The sequence below is a fragment of the Phyllobates terribilis genome, unplaced genomic scaffold, assembly GCF_046119375.1.
Source record: "Phyllobates terribilis strain yellow unplaced genomic scaffold, ASM4611937v1 Scaffold_5__5_contigs__length_657084704, whole genome shotgun sequence".
Classification (NCBI taxonomy): Eukaryota; Metazoa; Chordata; class Amphibia; order Anura; family Dendrobatidae; genus Phyllobates; species Phyllobates terribilis.
The window spans coordinates 192,001,572-192,018,554 of NW_027362765.1; the positions used below are offsets into that span (position 1 = coordinate 192,001,572).

Here is a 16,983-nt window from a genome sequence, read left to right on the forward strand (position 1 = left end):
CATGAGTTGGTGTGAATTGATTCTCCGGTCCCAATCTATCAGCCACGACAGTCTCTGTGGCTACTGCACGTGAGCGACAGTAGTCTCTTACCTGCTGGCATCTGTGGCTAATCTTTACATTAGCCGGCCAGTCACAATGTCATGGCTGCATCCTGACACAAGTGTGGTATAGCGGCAGGCCAGCTAAACAAACAAAGAGCCGCAGATGCAGTCAGGAAAGAGGCGGTACTCCGGCTCATGTGCAGTGGCCACAAAGCACCATCATAGCCAATTGAATAAGACGTGTGAATTAATTCGCACCAACTCTAAGGACAACCCAGGAACAGGTGTATACAGAGGAAGTCCAGACGTACCTTGACTTGTTGATTGCTTCGCTGGTGGCCTCATGGTCTGAATCAATCGCAACAGATTGCTTATAAGGGAATCCTAGAGAGAAATGATCAGAAATGTGAATCTTCAATGCAAGTTCCACATCATTAAAGGGGTTTCTACACTTTGTTATAGACTTACATAAGATCTAGTGATCGGATCCTGAGAATAGAGCAATGGCTGAAGGACTAGAATTACATCCTCCGTACATAAGATCTAGTGATCGGATCCTGAGCACAGAGCAATGGCTGAAGGACTAGAATTACATCCTCCGTACATAAGATCTAGTGATCGGATCCTGGGCACAGAGCAATGGTGAGGGACTAAAATTACATCCTCTGTACACAAGAACTAGTGATAGGATCCTGAGCAATGTCTGAAGGACTAGAATTACATCCTCCACATATAAGATCTAGGGATAGGATCCTGGGCACAGAGCAATGGCTGAGGGACTAGAATTACATAATCTGTACATATGATCTAGTAATCGGATCCTGAGCACAGAGAGTGATTAGAATTACATCCTCCGTACATAAGATCTGGTGATCAGATCCTGAGCACAGAACAATGGCTGTGCAGGAAGCAGGTACAATAACCGCTCACTACACAGTGATCGCGCTATAATCACTCCCTGGCCCACAGACAAGACTGCTCTGTAATGTGTGCTGTGCGTGTGCAGAGCAGGCTGCCACTCAATGTACAGGGGAGTGATAACCGTATGATCACTTTATGGTGGAGCAGTGACTGTAAAAGCTCTGTGCACCGCCCTGATGTTGAAGTCAGCGGCTGCAGGGAGAAAATGACTTCCATTTTCTCCCTGTAGCTGCTCCAGTAAGGCAGCCAGACATGATTTTAACGTTGTCTACCTTCAGATTTACCCTAAATCTACAGGTAAATAATGTTTCTACAAATGACAGGTTACTTTTAAAAGGGATGTTCGTTTATAGACTTCTGGTCTCTAATAGACTTCACTTGGTTAAAATAATAAAATCAAATGTTACTGACCCTCCTTGGGTCCAGCATTGGCTTTCTGCCCCTGCTCTGTTCTTTATTTTTAAGGCTGCAGCAGTAACATCATACCTACTGGGCATATCACAGCTGCAGACAATCACTTACACCAGTGGAACTTGACATCTACATCTAAGCTTAATGACTAGCTGCAGCAGTGATGGGTGCAGAAGAAGTGGCATCACCGCTACAGCAGTAAATAGAGAATAGAGTAGTGGTGGTGAGCCAAGCGCTGGACCTGGGGACGATGAGTAACATATGATATTACTTTAACCCAGTGCTGACTATTAGAGGCCAGAAGCCTATAGCTGGTAAACCCTTTAAGTTACACATCTACACAGTTTATAGGTCAACTATCGATAAAATTACACAGTAAAAGGGAACTGTGCGTTTCCGGTCCAGTTGTCCATTTGGTTTCTTTAACCCCTTAAGCCCCGAGGGTGGTTTGCACGTTAATGACCAGGCCAATTTTTACAATTCTGACCACTGTCACTTTATGAGGTAATTACTCTGGAACGCTTCAACGGATCCCCCTGATTCTGAGACTGTTTTTTCGTGATATATTGTACTTCATGATTGTAGTAAAATTTCTTCGATATCACTTGCGTTTATTTGTGAAAAAAACGGAAATTTGGCGAAAATTTTGAAAATTTTGCAATTTTCAAAATTTGAATTTTTATGCCCTTAAATCAGAGAGATATGTCACACAAAAGAGTTAATAAATAACATTTCCCACATGTCTACTTTACATCAGCACAATTTTGGAATCAAAATTTTTTTTGTTAGGGAGCTATAAGGGTTAAAAGTTGACCAGCGATTTCTAATTTTTCCAACAAAATTTACAAAACCATTTTTTTTTAGGGACCACATCACATTTGAAGTCACTTTGAGAGGTCTTTATGACAGAAAATACCCAAAAGTGACACCATTCTAAAAACTGCACCCCTCAAGGTGCTCAAAACCACATTCAATAACTTTATTAACCCTTCAGGTGCTTCACAGGAATTTTTTGAATGTGGAAGAAAAAAATGAACATTTAACTTTTTTCACAAAAATGTTACTTTAGACCCAATTTTTTTTTATTTTCACAGGGGTAACAAGAAAAAATGGACCCCAAAATTTGGTGTGCAATTTCCCCTGGGCACGCAGATACCCAATATGTGGGGAAAAAACACTGTTTGGGCGCACGGCAGGGCTCGGAAGGGAAGGAGCGCCATTTGACTTTTTGATAGTAAAATTTGCTTGAATAATTAGCGGACGCCATGTTGTGTTTGGAGAGCCCCTGCGTGCCCAAACATTGGAGCTCCCCCACAAGTGACCCCATTTTGGAAACTAGACCCCCCAAGGCACCTATCTAGATGCATAGTGAGCACTTGGAACCCCCAGGTGCTTCACAAATTGATTCGTAAAAATGAAAAAGTGAAAAAAAAAACACTTTTTCATATTTATGAATCAATTTGTGAAGCACCTGGGGGTTCCAAGTGCTCACTATGCATCTAGATAGGTGCCTTGGGGGGTCTAGTTTCCAAAATGGGGTCACTTGTGGGGGAGCTCCAATGTTTGTGCACGCAGTAGCTCTCCAAACGCAACATGGCGTCCGCTAACAATTTGAGCCGATTTTCCATTCAATTTGTTAGCGGACACCATGTCGCGTTTGGAGAGCCCGTGATGTGCCTAAACAGTGGAGCTCCCCCACAAGTGACCCCAATTTGGAAACTATACCCCTCAAGGATTTTATTAAGGTGTATAGTGAACATTTTTAACCCAGAGGTACGACACAGAATTTGTTTACATTAGGTCATCATATTGAATAAGTTATCATTAGTCTTGAGCGCAAGTGCTCGCTACTTGAGTTTGCATCGGGTACTCAGGTATGCACCATGTACAGCGTGTGCTCGAGTGACATGCTCGAGTCCCTGCTCCGCATGTTTCACGGTTATTAGACACCCAAAAAAAACCATGCGGGGATCACTCGTGCATGGCAGGCAATCCCCGTAAAGTTTTTTTGGCCGCAAAGCATATGGGGCAGAGACTCGAGCATGTCACTCAAATACCCACGATACTCAATGCATACCAGAGCACCCGATGCAAACTCAAGTAGCGAGCACTTGCGCTCAACACTAGTCGCCATATCGTCATCTTTTTTCTTACTTTTGAAAAAAATCTCAACCCCATCACAACCCTAACCCCAACCCCAGCCCTAACCGTAGCACAACCCTAACCCCAAACCCAGCCCTAACCCTAGCCCAATCCTAACCCAAGAGTTTATTTTTGACGCCGTTCCTCGTGCGGTGTAAGTGATTAGACGACTTTATTCTTCGGGTCGGTGCGATTACAGCAATACCAGAATCATATGGGGTTTTTATGACTGACAGCTGTCACACACAAAAAGACGCATTTTTTGTAAAATCTAGTTTTTGCATCGCCATATTTTGAGAGCTATAATTTTTCCAGATTTTGGCAGACAGTCATGTGACGGCTCGTTTTTTGAGGTATGAGTTGACGTTGTTATTGGTGCCATTTTCAGGCACGTGACATTTTTTGATCGCTTTCTATTCCGATTTTTGGGAGGCAGAATAAACAAAAACCAACAATTCAGGAATTGGTTTTTTTTTTTTTTTATTATTCTGTTCCGCGTGTGGTAAAATTGATAAGGCAGCTTTATTCTTCGGGTCAGTACGTTTACAGCGGTACCACATTTATATAGTTTTTCTATGTTTTGCACTTTTACATAATAAAAGCAATTTTATAGAAAAAAATATTTTTTAGCATAGCTTTATTCTGAGAGCTATAACTTTTTTATTTTTCGGCTGATGGAGCTGTATGTCAGTTTGTTTTTTGCGGGACGAGATGACGTTTTCAGCGGTACCATTTTTATTTATATTCGTCTTTTTGATCGCGTGTTATTCCATTTTTTATTTGGCGTTATGGTGATAAAGCATTGTTTTTTGCTTTGTTTTCTTTTTTTTTTTTTTTTACCGTGTTCACTGAAGGGGTTAACTAGTGGGACAGTTTTATAGGTCAGGTTGTTCCGGACGCGGCGATACCAAATATGTGTACTTTTATTGTTTTTTTTTTTGTTATTTTTATAATAATATTTATTGATGGGTACATTATATTTTTATTTTTGGTGGATTATTTTATTTTATTTTTTTTTTTTATATTTTTGCAATTTTATTTTTTTTTTTTTTTCTTCACTTTCTGGGTGTTTTTATACTTTATTACTTTGTCCCACTATGGGACTTTCACTTTTTTTTCTCTGATCGCCTGCATGGCACAGGAATGCAACACCATCCCTGTGTCATACAGGCTATCAGCGCTGCACAGTGAGAAGATTGTTTGGAGATGCACTGCGCATGTCTAAACAATCTTCCTGCTGTCTGGTGACCCGGATGTTGTCATGACGACATCGGGTCGTCATGGCAACACCCGGGAAGCCTTTGCAGACAGCGCTGGAAGCCGGAAGAGGAGGTGAGTATCTGCGATCACCTCCCCTTGCCCCCGCAATGCTGCAATCGGCTGCGATCGACTTCGATCGCAGCATCGCAGGGGTTAATGTGCTGGGAGCGGTGCAGGACCGCTCCTTGCACATAGTACCGGGTGTCAGCTGTGACAATCAGTTGACACCCGGCGGCGATCGCGCCCGCACAGCCTGTGTGCGCGCGCGATCGCGATGACGTACTAATACGGGTCTGGCTCTTAAGTCCCAGGGCACAGACGCGTATTAGTACGTCAGATGTTATTAAGGGGTTAAATAACATGCCCGAACCAAGAGCAAAGTAATAAGAAAAGAGCCCTCAGTATTTACCCCAGGCAGATACTTGGCTCAGGTGAGAAAAAGGAGAAAACTTACAGTGAATTCTGCTCCATTCTTCTCAAGAGACGATTTGAAGGAGTCAAAAGTGGTGGTTTTCTCAGCGAGATCAATGACAAATTCGGCTGCGGGACAGAAGAGTGGTAAGATGAGATCAGAGCATGAGATATGTGACAGGTAGATGCAGATGACCACAAGCACATAATACTTAGATATGTCAGGAAGAAAACCACACATCATCTCCTCCATGTCCCAGACCAGAGAGGACGACAAATCAGCTACATACCACTAGAAAGTCACTTGGAAGTAGTTGCTGAGAACTCCTGACTTGTGGCCTGAACAAGGAGCTGCGGTCCTCTACAAAGTGAGTAAAAAGCTGCTCAGGACAGTTGAGTAAGGAGATTTGCAGGATCCCGATACAGCGGCCACATTGGTAGTCCGTGATCACAGGACCAGAGTCGTGTGAACCTCCTATCCGCCTGTATCCCCGGCATTGCAATGTGACAAGCATGAGGTCATGCCTACTAATCAGAAGAGGCCAGCAGGTAATAGCCAGTAGTGTTTGGTTGTTTGTGACCGATTCGGCACAAATAGCCAGCTCATGTCAGTGACAGCCACTTACAGTCTCAGAATAGCTCTCACTTTGGGTAAAATGAATGTGTTCAGATGCCAAGAAAGACAAAAGCCCACCCACCCACTATAGAAAATGGTCTGTTATTGGCTGTAGATGGATATCAGTCTACACTGATTATACATACATATGTATTCACTTGTGGGGACTCTCACATTAGATAAGGATCCGTTTGGGATCCAAAAGAGTTGGCTTTTTTTGGTGAGAGGAGCCTAATGATCGAGCTCACCAAAAAGACGGACTGAGCATCACTAGTTCGTGGGACTCTGGTCGGGTAGCCACAAACTACTGATGAGGCTGCTGGACCAGTATCCTACGACACCTTTCACTCAACTCTAAAGCTTGGACGGATGAGTCTGATATCCAGGTGTATAGATTTCTGAGTGGTGCAGATTTACACTTTTGGGTTCGCCCACATCTGTGTATATAAAATCACTTAGATTTCCAGCCAGAAAAGTTGGCGAGTGTCATGCGTATATCATGTGAGTGCTATGCGAGATTTTTTTTCTCACCTAGCATCAGTATGTCATGTGTATGTTTTTAACAATCTTTTACATACTATAATACTCTGTGTAAATTAAATTTGTCATAAATAAAGCAATTTTATATAAATAGATAGATAAAAATAATAAAATATTCTCTTTCGAGATTTGTGCATAAAAATTGGACAGACTACGCATGGTCCGTGTGCCGTCCGATTTTTGTCTAACACCCAGTTACTTACATTGGGGAGTCTCGGACGTTTTAAGCGGCCATACGCAGCATGCTGCCATTTTTTCCTCAACTCGATTAGAGCTAAGGAAAAACTCGCAGATGAGCACTGACTCACTGAATAACATTGGTCAGGGTGCCATACAATGTTTTATCACACTGCACTTTTTATACGAAGATGTGAACGAACCCAAAGGGTTATTACAGCAACACACACTCTACCTACTGGACAGGTGATGTTGGAACAAGGGGGTATGTCTGCTGGCATCATAACCGACCACCATGCTGCTTGTGTACCTTCTATAGAGGGTGAATGAAGCAGCGGCATTGAACACTACTCCATTCAAATTCAAGGGTCTGGTGATCAGATAGATGACAAGTATTTCCCAATAGAATAGTCCTTTAATTATTTCAGAAATCAATAATGACTCACAGCCTGCTGACTGGAGCTACTGTCTCATGTGCCATCCCGGCTCGATGGGGGAAGCAAACATTGAACTGTACTAACCTATAGAGATCAGGCTATAAACCAACAGCAAGCAATTCCATAAGGGATGGCAAACCATTAATGATGCAGCTGCACATATCTAAAAGGATGGGGTTCAAAAAACACTCATTCTGTGGACACTCAGTACATATTAGTGTCGAGGAATTGATGATTGTGCAGTTCTGTCAAAGAAAAAAAGTCCAAAGAAGTACAATGTCCATGATCAGGTCTTACCGACCCCTAGGAGAGCACATACATACAAAGCTGCAGGAGACCCGCTCTGATGTGCTAGAACCAATAATCTCACCTAAATCTTTGTCATTGATGCCTAAATGGTTATCCAGCTCCGTGCAAACCTTGGAAACCAAGGACAGGTATTCAAGTTTCCTCAGCTCCTCCAAATCTGCCATGATGGCTGCTCACAGAAGAACACCGCGGGGTTAAAAAGGTGTGCCACGTACGGCGAAATCTAGGGACAAATAACAGATATTGTTACATTACAAGACCTAGAGGATTATACACATGAATATATTCATCACGTTCCGTCACCTGGCAAATATCACACACCGCCCGCGACCATGCAGCCTCAGGCACATGTCACGTAACATCCCCGGCCCTCCGGCCCTGAGCGCACATTACGCACTGCTCCCAACCCTCCAGCTCCAGCCGCTCATCAAGTACTGTCCACAGGCGCTCATCAAGTACTGCCCCGATCCTGCAGCCCTGGGTGCATTTCATGTACCAACTCCAATTCTCCAGCCGCAGGTGACCATCACGTACCATCCCCAGGCACACATTACGTACCACACCTGATCCTGCAGCCTCGAGTGCACATAATATACCAGCCCTGATCCTCCAGCACCAAGCGCACGTCACGTACCTCCCCGACCCTCCGGCCCCTGGTGCACGTCACATACCATCCCTGGGTGAACATCACGTACCACCCCCGATCCTGCAGACCCTGATGCACGTCCCGTACCACCCCCGATCCTGCAGCCTTGGGCGCACATCACACACCATACTGATATCCCCATTGCTGATCCCCCAGTCCTATTCACATATCACACACAGCCCCTGATCACATATCATCCTACCATCCCCAGGCACACATCACATACTGTCCTGGCCCCCTATAGCTCACCTTATATCACAGATCCTAATCCCCCAGTCCTGATCATATAACTAACACACACACATACACACATACATACATACATACATACATACATATATATATATATACCGTACACATATACACTCCCTATTTCCCCACACCTGATCACATGACACAGCTATGCCATACACACAATTCAGCCTGCAGTGTGTTCAGGTAACACATCCTCGCTGCTTTTCTCCCCTACATTATGACACTGGATTGTATAGATACCTTGTGGCCTATATGGTTCGTCACTTCAGGTCAGTGTTCATCCATATTGCTGTGGCGAGCTCTTCCGGTTACGTCAAATCCAGCGTCGCTTCATTATTACGTTTCTGAAGAACTCTCTTCTGCCACCTCCAATATGTCCGATACCGCCTCGCCTATTCGTTACGTCATTTCCGCCTACAGTGAGACGCTCGATCTGCGTAATTCACTATGTGAATAGCAGCGCCCTCTAGTGGCTGCATCAGGTGTAGATATGCTCAGCGGGAGCACAGTGGACCCTTCCCGTCCGCAGATCTTGCGCGGCCTGCAGCTTGTTGGTACCTCAGTAAACAGATAGCACAGTCTTGTCTGGGGACTTGTGTGGGTTAGTCTGGATGCTGCTATCTGCTGACACATGCGCAGTAGTAGCTGGCACCAAACCCCACTGATCAATGCGTTCCAGTAAGACGTTAGTTGGAAGCTCCTTTCAGTGGATGTCTGCTGATAAGACCAGTTTATCACTACAGCACTTAGGTTCCCTTTACAGAAATATTCACCAGAAATAACGATGCGGATCTGCGGTTAATCTGCAGGATAACAGCGTTATTATGCTGCCCGGCGCCTGCGCGCAGCCAAATGCAGCGGGGAGAAAATTAACTTTATTCTCCCACCAGCATTCGGTTTCAGTCATGAGCGCCGCAGGTTCAGTTACCGCTTTGAGTATACAGAACAGCCGCTGTATCCGCACCCCGGACCTGACTGATAGCCGGCCCCAATGCAGAGCCAGTGTCAGTCACTGCCGGTGGTGCGGTTACAGCCACCGCTCTATATTCTCTATATTCTATGACTGAACCTCGCTGTCTGATGCCTAGCCATTATCGGTGGGCAGTCTGGCTTTTTTTAGTCATCTGGATCATTTGACTCCACTCACCAAAAAGTAACAGCTCTCTTGAATCCCAAACCAATTCCTATTAAATCTGAGCCTACATGCGGGAGAACATAATACTTATGGTGAAGTCCCCCAGACCCGATGCGGTCAGACCTGTGCCCACCTGGCAGCCAATGGCAGATCACTTTTCACAGAATTGATTGGAGCTGCTCGGTAGGTGGTCAGGGTGTCAGACACATCAGCGTAATTTCACCTCCAGTGAGACCCATGACTGTCAGCAGTGTTGGACTGGGGAATATTGACCCACCAGAGGACTTGATTCTAAGGGTCCACCTTTCATCTGCACAAAACCAATGCATTATCATTAAAGGGGGTAATTTTTGTCAGACACTGTATCTTACGGTATTGCCAAAAGATACCCACTGTTAGGATTCGGCTTTGCTTGCTGGTTCAATCGCTCATACGTGATTTGCATACTTATGGTCATGTGCTGACGATCTTCCCTTCCTGATTCTCTTAATACTAATGTTACAGTATTGAGAGAAGAAGGAAGAGAAGTTAGTCTTCACATGACCACAACTATGCAAATAATGTATGAGCGATCACAGGACGACTGATCACACCGGCAAGCAGAGCCAAATCCTAACAGTATGTATACTACACATTGTTAGGATACGGCATGATACAGAGCTTAACGAAGACTAGCCCTGGCTGGAAAACCCATTTAATGGTAATGCAAAATGACATATTGGAGAGAGCCGTGCAGTATAGCTCGACAACTGTTTACATCTGACTGAGGTGCTGGGTGCGGGACAGCCACCGATCGTATATCAATGACCTATTTGAGCGATAAGTCATCAATGTCATTTGCCCAAGGAAGTCTTAGTGTTTTCACCAACTACGATAACCCTCTCGTCAGTATGATACTCCACAATATATCCCCTCAAATATGATATCATACCCTCATAGTGAATTACCCTACACAAGCTTAGTATGATGACCCCAGAGTGACCCCAGAAAATTGTGATGCCCCAACTATACAATATGATGTCCCAACAGCCCCCTATATATAGTATGGTGGCACACAGACCCCTGTATACACAGTTTGATGTCCCCAAAGCACACCTATACACAGTATGATTATCCTACAGCTCCTCTATATATAGCATGATGTCCCCCAGAACACCCTATATACAGTATCATGGATCACAGCTACATATATACAGTATTTAGATAATGCCAGATTAGCATGTTGAAAAGCATGTATTTTAACTAGGTAACTATCATATAATTCCAGAAACAAGAGAAAAAGGAGTCCAGAAAAGTTTAATAAAAATGTCAAACTTTTATTTCAATACATTAAAAACAAATAGTGAGGTTCCAAAATTAGTAGATATATCAGTTATATGAGAGCAGGTAGTTACTCATAGTAATATCCAAAACCTCACTGCACCACTACATCAACGTGCGTTTCGCTTCACTCGCTTCCTCAGGGGGCGGGGCTATACTGGGTCAGGTGAAGTGTATTTATATCCTGCCTATCAGCGTCACATGTTTTCTTACTACCAATGAGAGCATCGTATGCAGCGCATACTCATTGGAGTCCAAAGTTCCCAAACTCCTCCCTGTTAGTCACATCATACTGCGCGTGCGTGGGTCATGCTGGCTTCATTGCAACCATGGTCACGACATCACACAACAAGGAGAAAGCAGGGAAAGCTGGAGTCATAATGGGCACTGACTGCAATCTCATTCAATGCAGCGATCCGTTCGTGCATATACCTGGTGTATAATCACCACTCCTATAATTGCTTATAGACTATTAAACCCTTTTTGTATCTTGTGATAATGCATATATGAATCCATATACAGTTGTGCTCAAAAGTTTACGTACCCCGGCAGAATTTTTCCATTCTTGACCTTGTTTCAGAGAATATGAATGATAACAAAAAACTTTTTCTCCACTCATGGTTATTGGTTGGGTGAAGTCATTTATTGTCAAACTACTGTGTTTTCTCTTTTTAAATCTTAATGACAACCAAAAACATCAAAATGACCCTGATTAAAAATTCACATACCCGAGTTCTTAATACCGTGTATTGCCCCCTTTAACATCAATGACAGCTTGAAGTCTTTTGTGGTAGTTGTGGATGAGGTTCTTTATATTCTCAGTCAGTAAAGCTGCCCATTCTTCTTGGCAAAAAGCCTCCAGTTCCTGTAAATTCCTGGGCCGTCTCGCATGAACTGCGCGCATGAGATCTCCCCAGAGTGGCTCAATGACATTGAGGTCAGGAGACTGAGATGGCCACTCCAGAACCTTCACTTTGTTCTGCTGTAGCCAATAACAGGTCGACTTGGCCTTGTGTTTTGGATCGTTGTCATGTTGGAACGTCCAAGTACGTCCCATGCGCAGCTTCCGGGCTGATGAATGCAAATTTGCCTCCAGTATTTGCTGATAACGTGTTGCATTCATCATTCCTTCAACTTTTACCAAGTTTCCTGTGCCTTTGTAGCTCACGCACCCCCAAAACATCAGCGATCCACCTTTGTGCTTTACTGTAGGAATGGTGTTCCTTTCATCATAGGCCTTTCTCCAAATGTAACGTTTATGGTTGTGGCCAAAAAGTTCAAATTTGGTCTCACACTACAAATTACCTTGTTCCAGAGGTTTTGAGGCTTGTTTCTGTGCTGTTTGGCGTATTGTATTGTAGGAGAGATACTTTGTGGCATTTGCGCAGTAATGGCTTTTTTCTGGCGACTCAACCATGCAGCCCATTTTTCTTCAAGTGCCTCCTTATTGTGCATCTTGAATCAACCACACCGCTAGTTTTCAGAGAGTCCTGAATTTCAGCTGATGTTATTTGTGGCTTTTTCTTTGCATCCCGAACAATTTTCCTGGCAGTTGTGGCCGAAAGTTTTGTTGGTCTACCTGACCATGGTTTGGTTTTTACAGAGCCCCTAATTTTCCATTTGTTAATCACAGTTTGAACGCTGCTGACTGGCATTATCAATTCCTTGGATATTTTTTTGTATCCCTTTCTTGTGTTATACAGTTCTACTACCTTTTTCCGTAGATCCGTTGACAATTCTTTTGCTTTCCCCATGAGTCACAATCCAGAAAAGTCATTGGCTGGATGAAAGATGCAAGAGTCTGTCTGGATCCCAGAAACTCTCTCAGCTTTTATGCACACACACTGATTACAAGCAAACAGGTCACAGGTGAGGATGTTACCTTTAGTAGCCATTCAAACCCATTTGTGACACATTCTGTGCATGTTATCAGGCCAAAATCACCAGGGTATGTGAACTTTTGATCAGGGTCATTTGGATGTTTTTGGTTGTCATTAAGATTTAAAAAGAGAAAACACAGTAGTCCGACAATAAATGGCTTCACCCAACCAATAACCATGAGTGGAGAAAAATTTTTTTTGTTATCATTCATATTCTCTGAAACAAGGCCAAGAAAGCAAAAATTCTGCCTGGGTATGTAAACGTTTGAGCACAACTGTATGTTCCAACCAGTGATATTATAATATAACAATTATTACAGACATAATATTATATATAAAAATGACACATAATTTACATGCAAAAAATTGCTCGTTACAAAAGTGCTATTAGTGCATATTATCAATAAAGGTGCTTGTTGAAGAACACACTGCTGATATTCTATGGCTGATTATTGAAGGCTGAATATTCTATGGCAATATAGATAGGATGTTACTGTTCATTTTTATTCCTCATTGGACAATCCTATAGTCACCAGAACTATCGGAATATAACCACACTAAAACAATGGTAATATAAAAACACAGAATGATAAAAATAAAATGTAAAAATAGTAGCAGCAGAGATTCTCAATTCCATCAACGTATCAATTATTAGACTCTTATAGATATGGAGCAAATGAGATGGCTTCATTTAAGCCATGTGGAGCTATCGTTCCCAGTGTCATGATCCATCTACATTCACGTTGTGCTAGTAGACGTTTCATGTGCCCCCTCTAATGCCCCATTGAGTGTGATATATACCTCTAACCATAAAGGCTTTTGGGTTCCTGTCATCATATAATTTCAGATTTGAAATTAGTAGCACGGAAAACATTACTACACGCTAAGCAATCTGCACACGTGTAACAAGCCTTTATCGGGTCCCTAGTATTAAATGGATTAGTTCTTTCTGGGAGGTAATGACTTTGAACTAACAAATTAAGGGGAAGTCCGAGAGATGTTTTTCCAAGGTAGGTTCAGTTTTTAGAATTGGCCAATGTCACTGTAGGATTGTTCTCATGGTATCCCATTCTCCATTACAGGTAGAAATAAATTGCACTTTATCCTCTGTCCTCCTTCTCTTAGCTGAGGATTACGTGAGGTCTTTTTAGCATTACTATACCCATTTTTTATGCTCCTATTACTATAGCCTCTATCTTGAAGCCTCGCTTTTAGATCTTCTGCTTGTCTCTCAAATTTTGAGTCTGTTGAGCATATCCGTTTCATTCTGAGGAATTGGCCAACTGGTTACAAACCGTACGCCATAATATATTCATATGATATTTTTGATAATTGTGTTTAGTGTTGGCAGTTTATAAATACTGCATTAGCCATAACGTTGTCCAAACACTTGTCACTTTTTTCACCAGTGACCAAATTTTGAAACCTCACTATTTGTTTTTAACGTATTGAAATAAAAGTTTGTAATTTTTATTGAACTTTTCTGGACTCTTTTTTCTGTTGTTGTTTTTTTAAATATACAATATAATGACCCTAAAGCTCCCCTATATACAGTATGATGGCCCCTACTGCCCCCTATAAACAGTATGATGGCCCCCACAGCTCCCTATATTCAGTATTTTTCAGCATAGCTCCCTATATACTGTATTTTGGCCTCTACAGCTCTTTATACACAGTATGACAGCCCCAGAGCTTCCTATATACAGTATGATGGACCTCATTTCTCCCCATACACAGTATGATGGCCCCACAGCTCTCCATACACAATATGATGTCCCCAACAAATTCCTATATACAGTATGATGGCTCTCACAGTTCCCTACATATAGTATAATGGCCCCACATCTCCTTATATACAGTCCTAGCTATTGAACCCGTTCTACGCCCAGGTGGCGAGCATTTTTATTGGTATATGGTCTCCCATGCTGGTATGTGCTGCCCCCCTCCTTGTATTTGTGCTGCCCCCATCCTGTCTCCACCATCCTATCCTGGTATGCATGGCACCCCTCACCCCCTATCCTGGTATGTATGGCACCCCTCACCCCCAATCCTGGTATGCGTGGCACCCCTCACCCCCAATCCTGGTATGTGTGGCACCCCTCATCCCTATCCTGGTATGCATGGTACCCCATCCCTCATCCCTATCCTGGTATGTATGGTATCCCTCATCCTGGTATGCATGGCACCCCATCCCTCATCCCCAATCCCAGTATGCATGGTACCCCTCACCCCCAATCCCGGTATGCATGGCACCCCATATCCCCAATCCCTGTATGCATGGCACCCCTCATCCCCAATCCCGGTATGCGTGGCACCCCTCATCCCCAATCCTGATATGCGTGGCACCCCTCATTCCCAATCCTGGTATGCATGGCACCCCTCATCCCCTATCCTGGTATGCGTGGTACCCCATCCCTCATCCCTGTCCTGGTATGTATGGTATCCCTCATCCTGTTATGCATGGTGCCCCATCCCTAATCCCTATCCTGGAGTGTATGGTATCCCTCATCCTGGTACGCATGGCACCCCATCCCTCATCCCCAATCCCGGTATGCGTGGCATCCCTCATCCCCAATCCCGGTATGCATGGCACCCCATATCCCTAATCCCTGTATGCATGGCACCCCTCATCCCCAATCCCGGTATGCGTGGCACCCCTCATCCCCAATCCTGATATGTGTGGCACCCCTCATTCCCAATCCTGGTATGCATGGCACCCCTCATCCCCAATCCTGGTATGCGTGGTACCCCATCCCTCATCCCTGTCCTGGTATGTATGGTATCCCTCATCCTGGTATGCATGGTACCCCATTCCTAATCCCTATCCTGGAGTGTATGGTATCCCTCATCCTGGTACGCATGGCACCCCATCCCTCATCCCCAATCCCGGTATGCGTGGCACCCCTCATCCCCAATCCCGGTATGCGTGGCACCCCTCATCCCCAATCCCGGTATGCGTGGCACCCCTCATCCCCAATCCCGGTATGCGTGGCACCCCTCATCCCCAATCCCGGTATGCGTGGCACCCCTCACCCCCAATCTCAGTATGCGTGGCACCCTTCACCCCCAATCCCGGTATGCGTGGCACCCCTCGTCCCCAATCCCGGTATGCGTGGCACCCCTCGTCCCCAATCCCGGTATGCGTGGCACACCTCGTCCCCAATCCCGGTATGCGTGGTACACCTCGTCCCCAATCCCGGTATGCATGGCACCCCTCATCCCCAATCCTGGTATGCGTGGCACCCCTCACCCCCCCAATCCTGGTATGCGTGGCACCCCTCATCCCCAATCCTGATATGCATGGTCCCCTCACCCCCCAATCCTGGTGTGTGTGGTACCCCTCACCCCCCAATCCTGGTATGTGTGGTACCCCTCACCCCCAAATCCTGGTATGCATGGTACCCCTCACCCCCCAATCCTGGTATGCGTGGTACCCCTCACCCCTCAATCCTGGTATGCGTGGTACCCCTCACCCCCCAATCCTGGTATGTATGGTACCCCTCACCCCCCAATCCTGGTATGCATGGTACACCTCACCCCCCAATCCTGGTATGCGTGGTACCCCTCACCCCCCAATCCTGGTATGTGTGGTACCCCTCACCTCACAATCCTGGTATATGTGGCCCCCTCATCCCTTTCACACTGTACACACATACAAAAAAAATAAACACTTATACTCACCTTTCTTCTCTGTACTCCAGCGCTGCTGCGTCCTGTTCTGCTGGAGGCCGGGGGAGGAATGCGGCGCAGGAGCACCGCGCTGTCCGGCGCCATTTTGCTGAATACACACTGTAAATGTGTCTTCAGTAAAATGGAGCCGGATAGCGCTATGCGCACGCGCCGATGCTCATGCGCTGATCCGACGCCTCACTCCTGCCCCGGTCTCCTGCGAAGAGAGGCGCCGCGGCAACGCTCCTCCCGGTCAGGTAAGTATGCAAGTATGGCGCCGGAGATCGCGGTATGCGTTCAGTGCCTACGCATACCGCGATCTCCGGCGCCATACACCTCCTCTTACCTGTAACGGCTGGATGCCAGCTTCTCTCTGGAGCCAGACTGCGAATCACACATGCGCAGTCTATCGAGGCTTCAGACAGAGAAACGCATCCTCCGGTTATATTATAGATGGTAGCCCCACAATTTCCCTACATACAGCATGGGGCCCCACAAGTAATGACTGATAAAATAATAAAAAAATACTCACCTAGCTGCATTTCCCTATGCACCGCCCCAATCTCCGCAGTGTGTGGTCTGAAGCTCGATGCAACAGGTGTGATTTAGTGACGTCATAGTGTCTGCCATGTCCAATCTCAGACGTACAGACTGAACAGTGGAGGACTTGTGTTTCTCAAGATGCAGACATTACACGACTCAGAGGGGAGCGAGGTCTGTCTCTATGGACCCCTTTGAAAGAGAGGCTAGGGTCCACCAGTGGATTCTCCGCTTCTTTGGTGGGTTAGTCTGATGCTGAGCACAATGCAGAT

At 45.0% G+C, this 16,983-nt stretch overlaps 1 protein-coding gene across 1 annotated transcript in view; it reads right to left on the reverse strand.

The window, feature by feature from the left end:
• The window catches only part of DHX8 (DEAH-box helicase 8), a 28,709-nt gene extending 19,928 nt beyond the window's left edge, over nucleotides 1–8,781 (reverse strand). The window contains exons 1-4 of the mRNA XM_073683653.1: nucleotides 8,408–8,781; nucleotides 7,328–7,489; nucleotides 5,231–5,316; nucleotides 354–426 (exon numbers count right to left, since the gene is read on the reverse strand). Coding sequence (XP_073539754.1) covers nucleotides 354–426; nucleotides 5,231–5,316; nucleotides 7,328–7,430 — 262 coding nt within the window. The 5' untranslated portion in view covers nucleotides 7,431–7,489; nucleotides 8,408–8,781. The remainder of the gene's footprint in view (nucleotides 1–353; nucleotides 427–5,230; nucleotides 5,317–7,327; nucleotides 7,490–8,407) is intronic.
• Nucleotides 8,782–16,983: the final 8,202 nt, after the last annotated feature.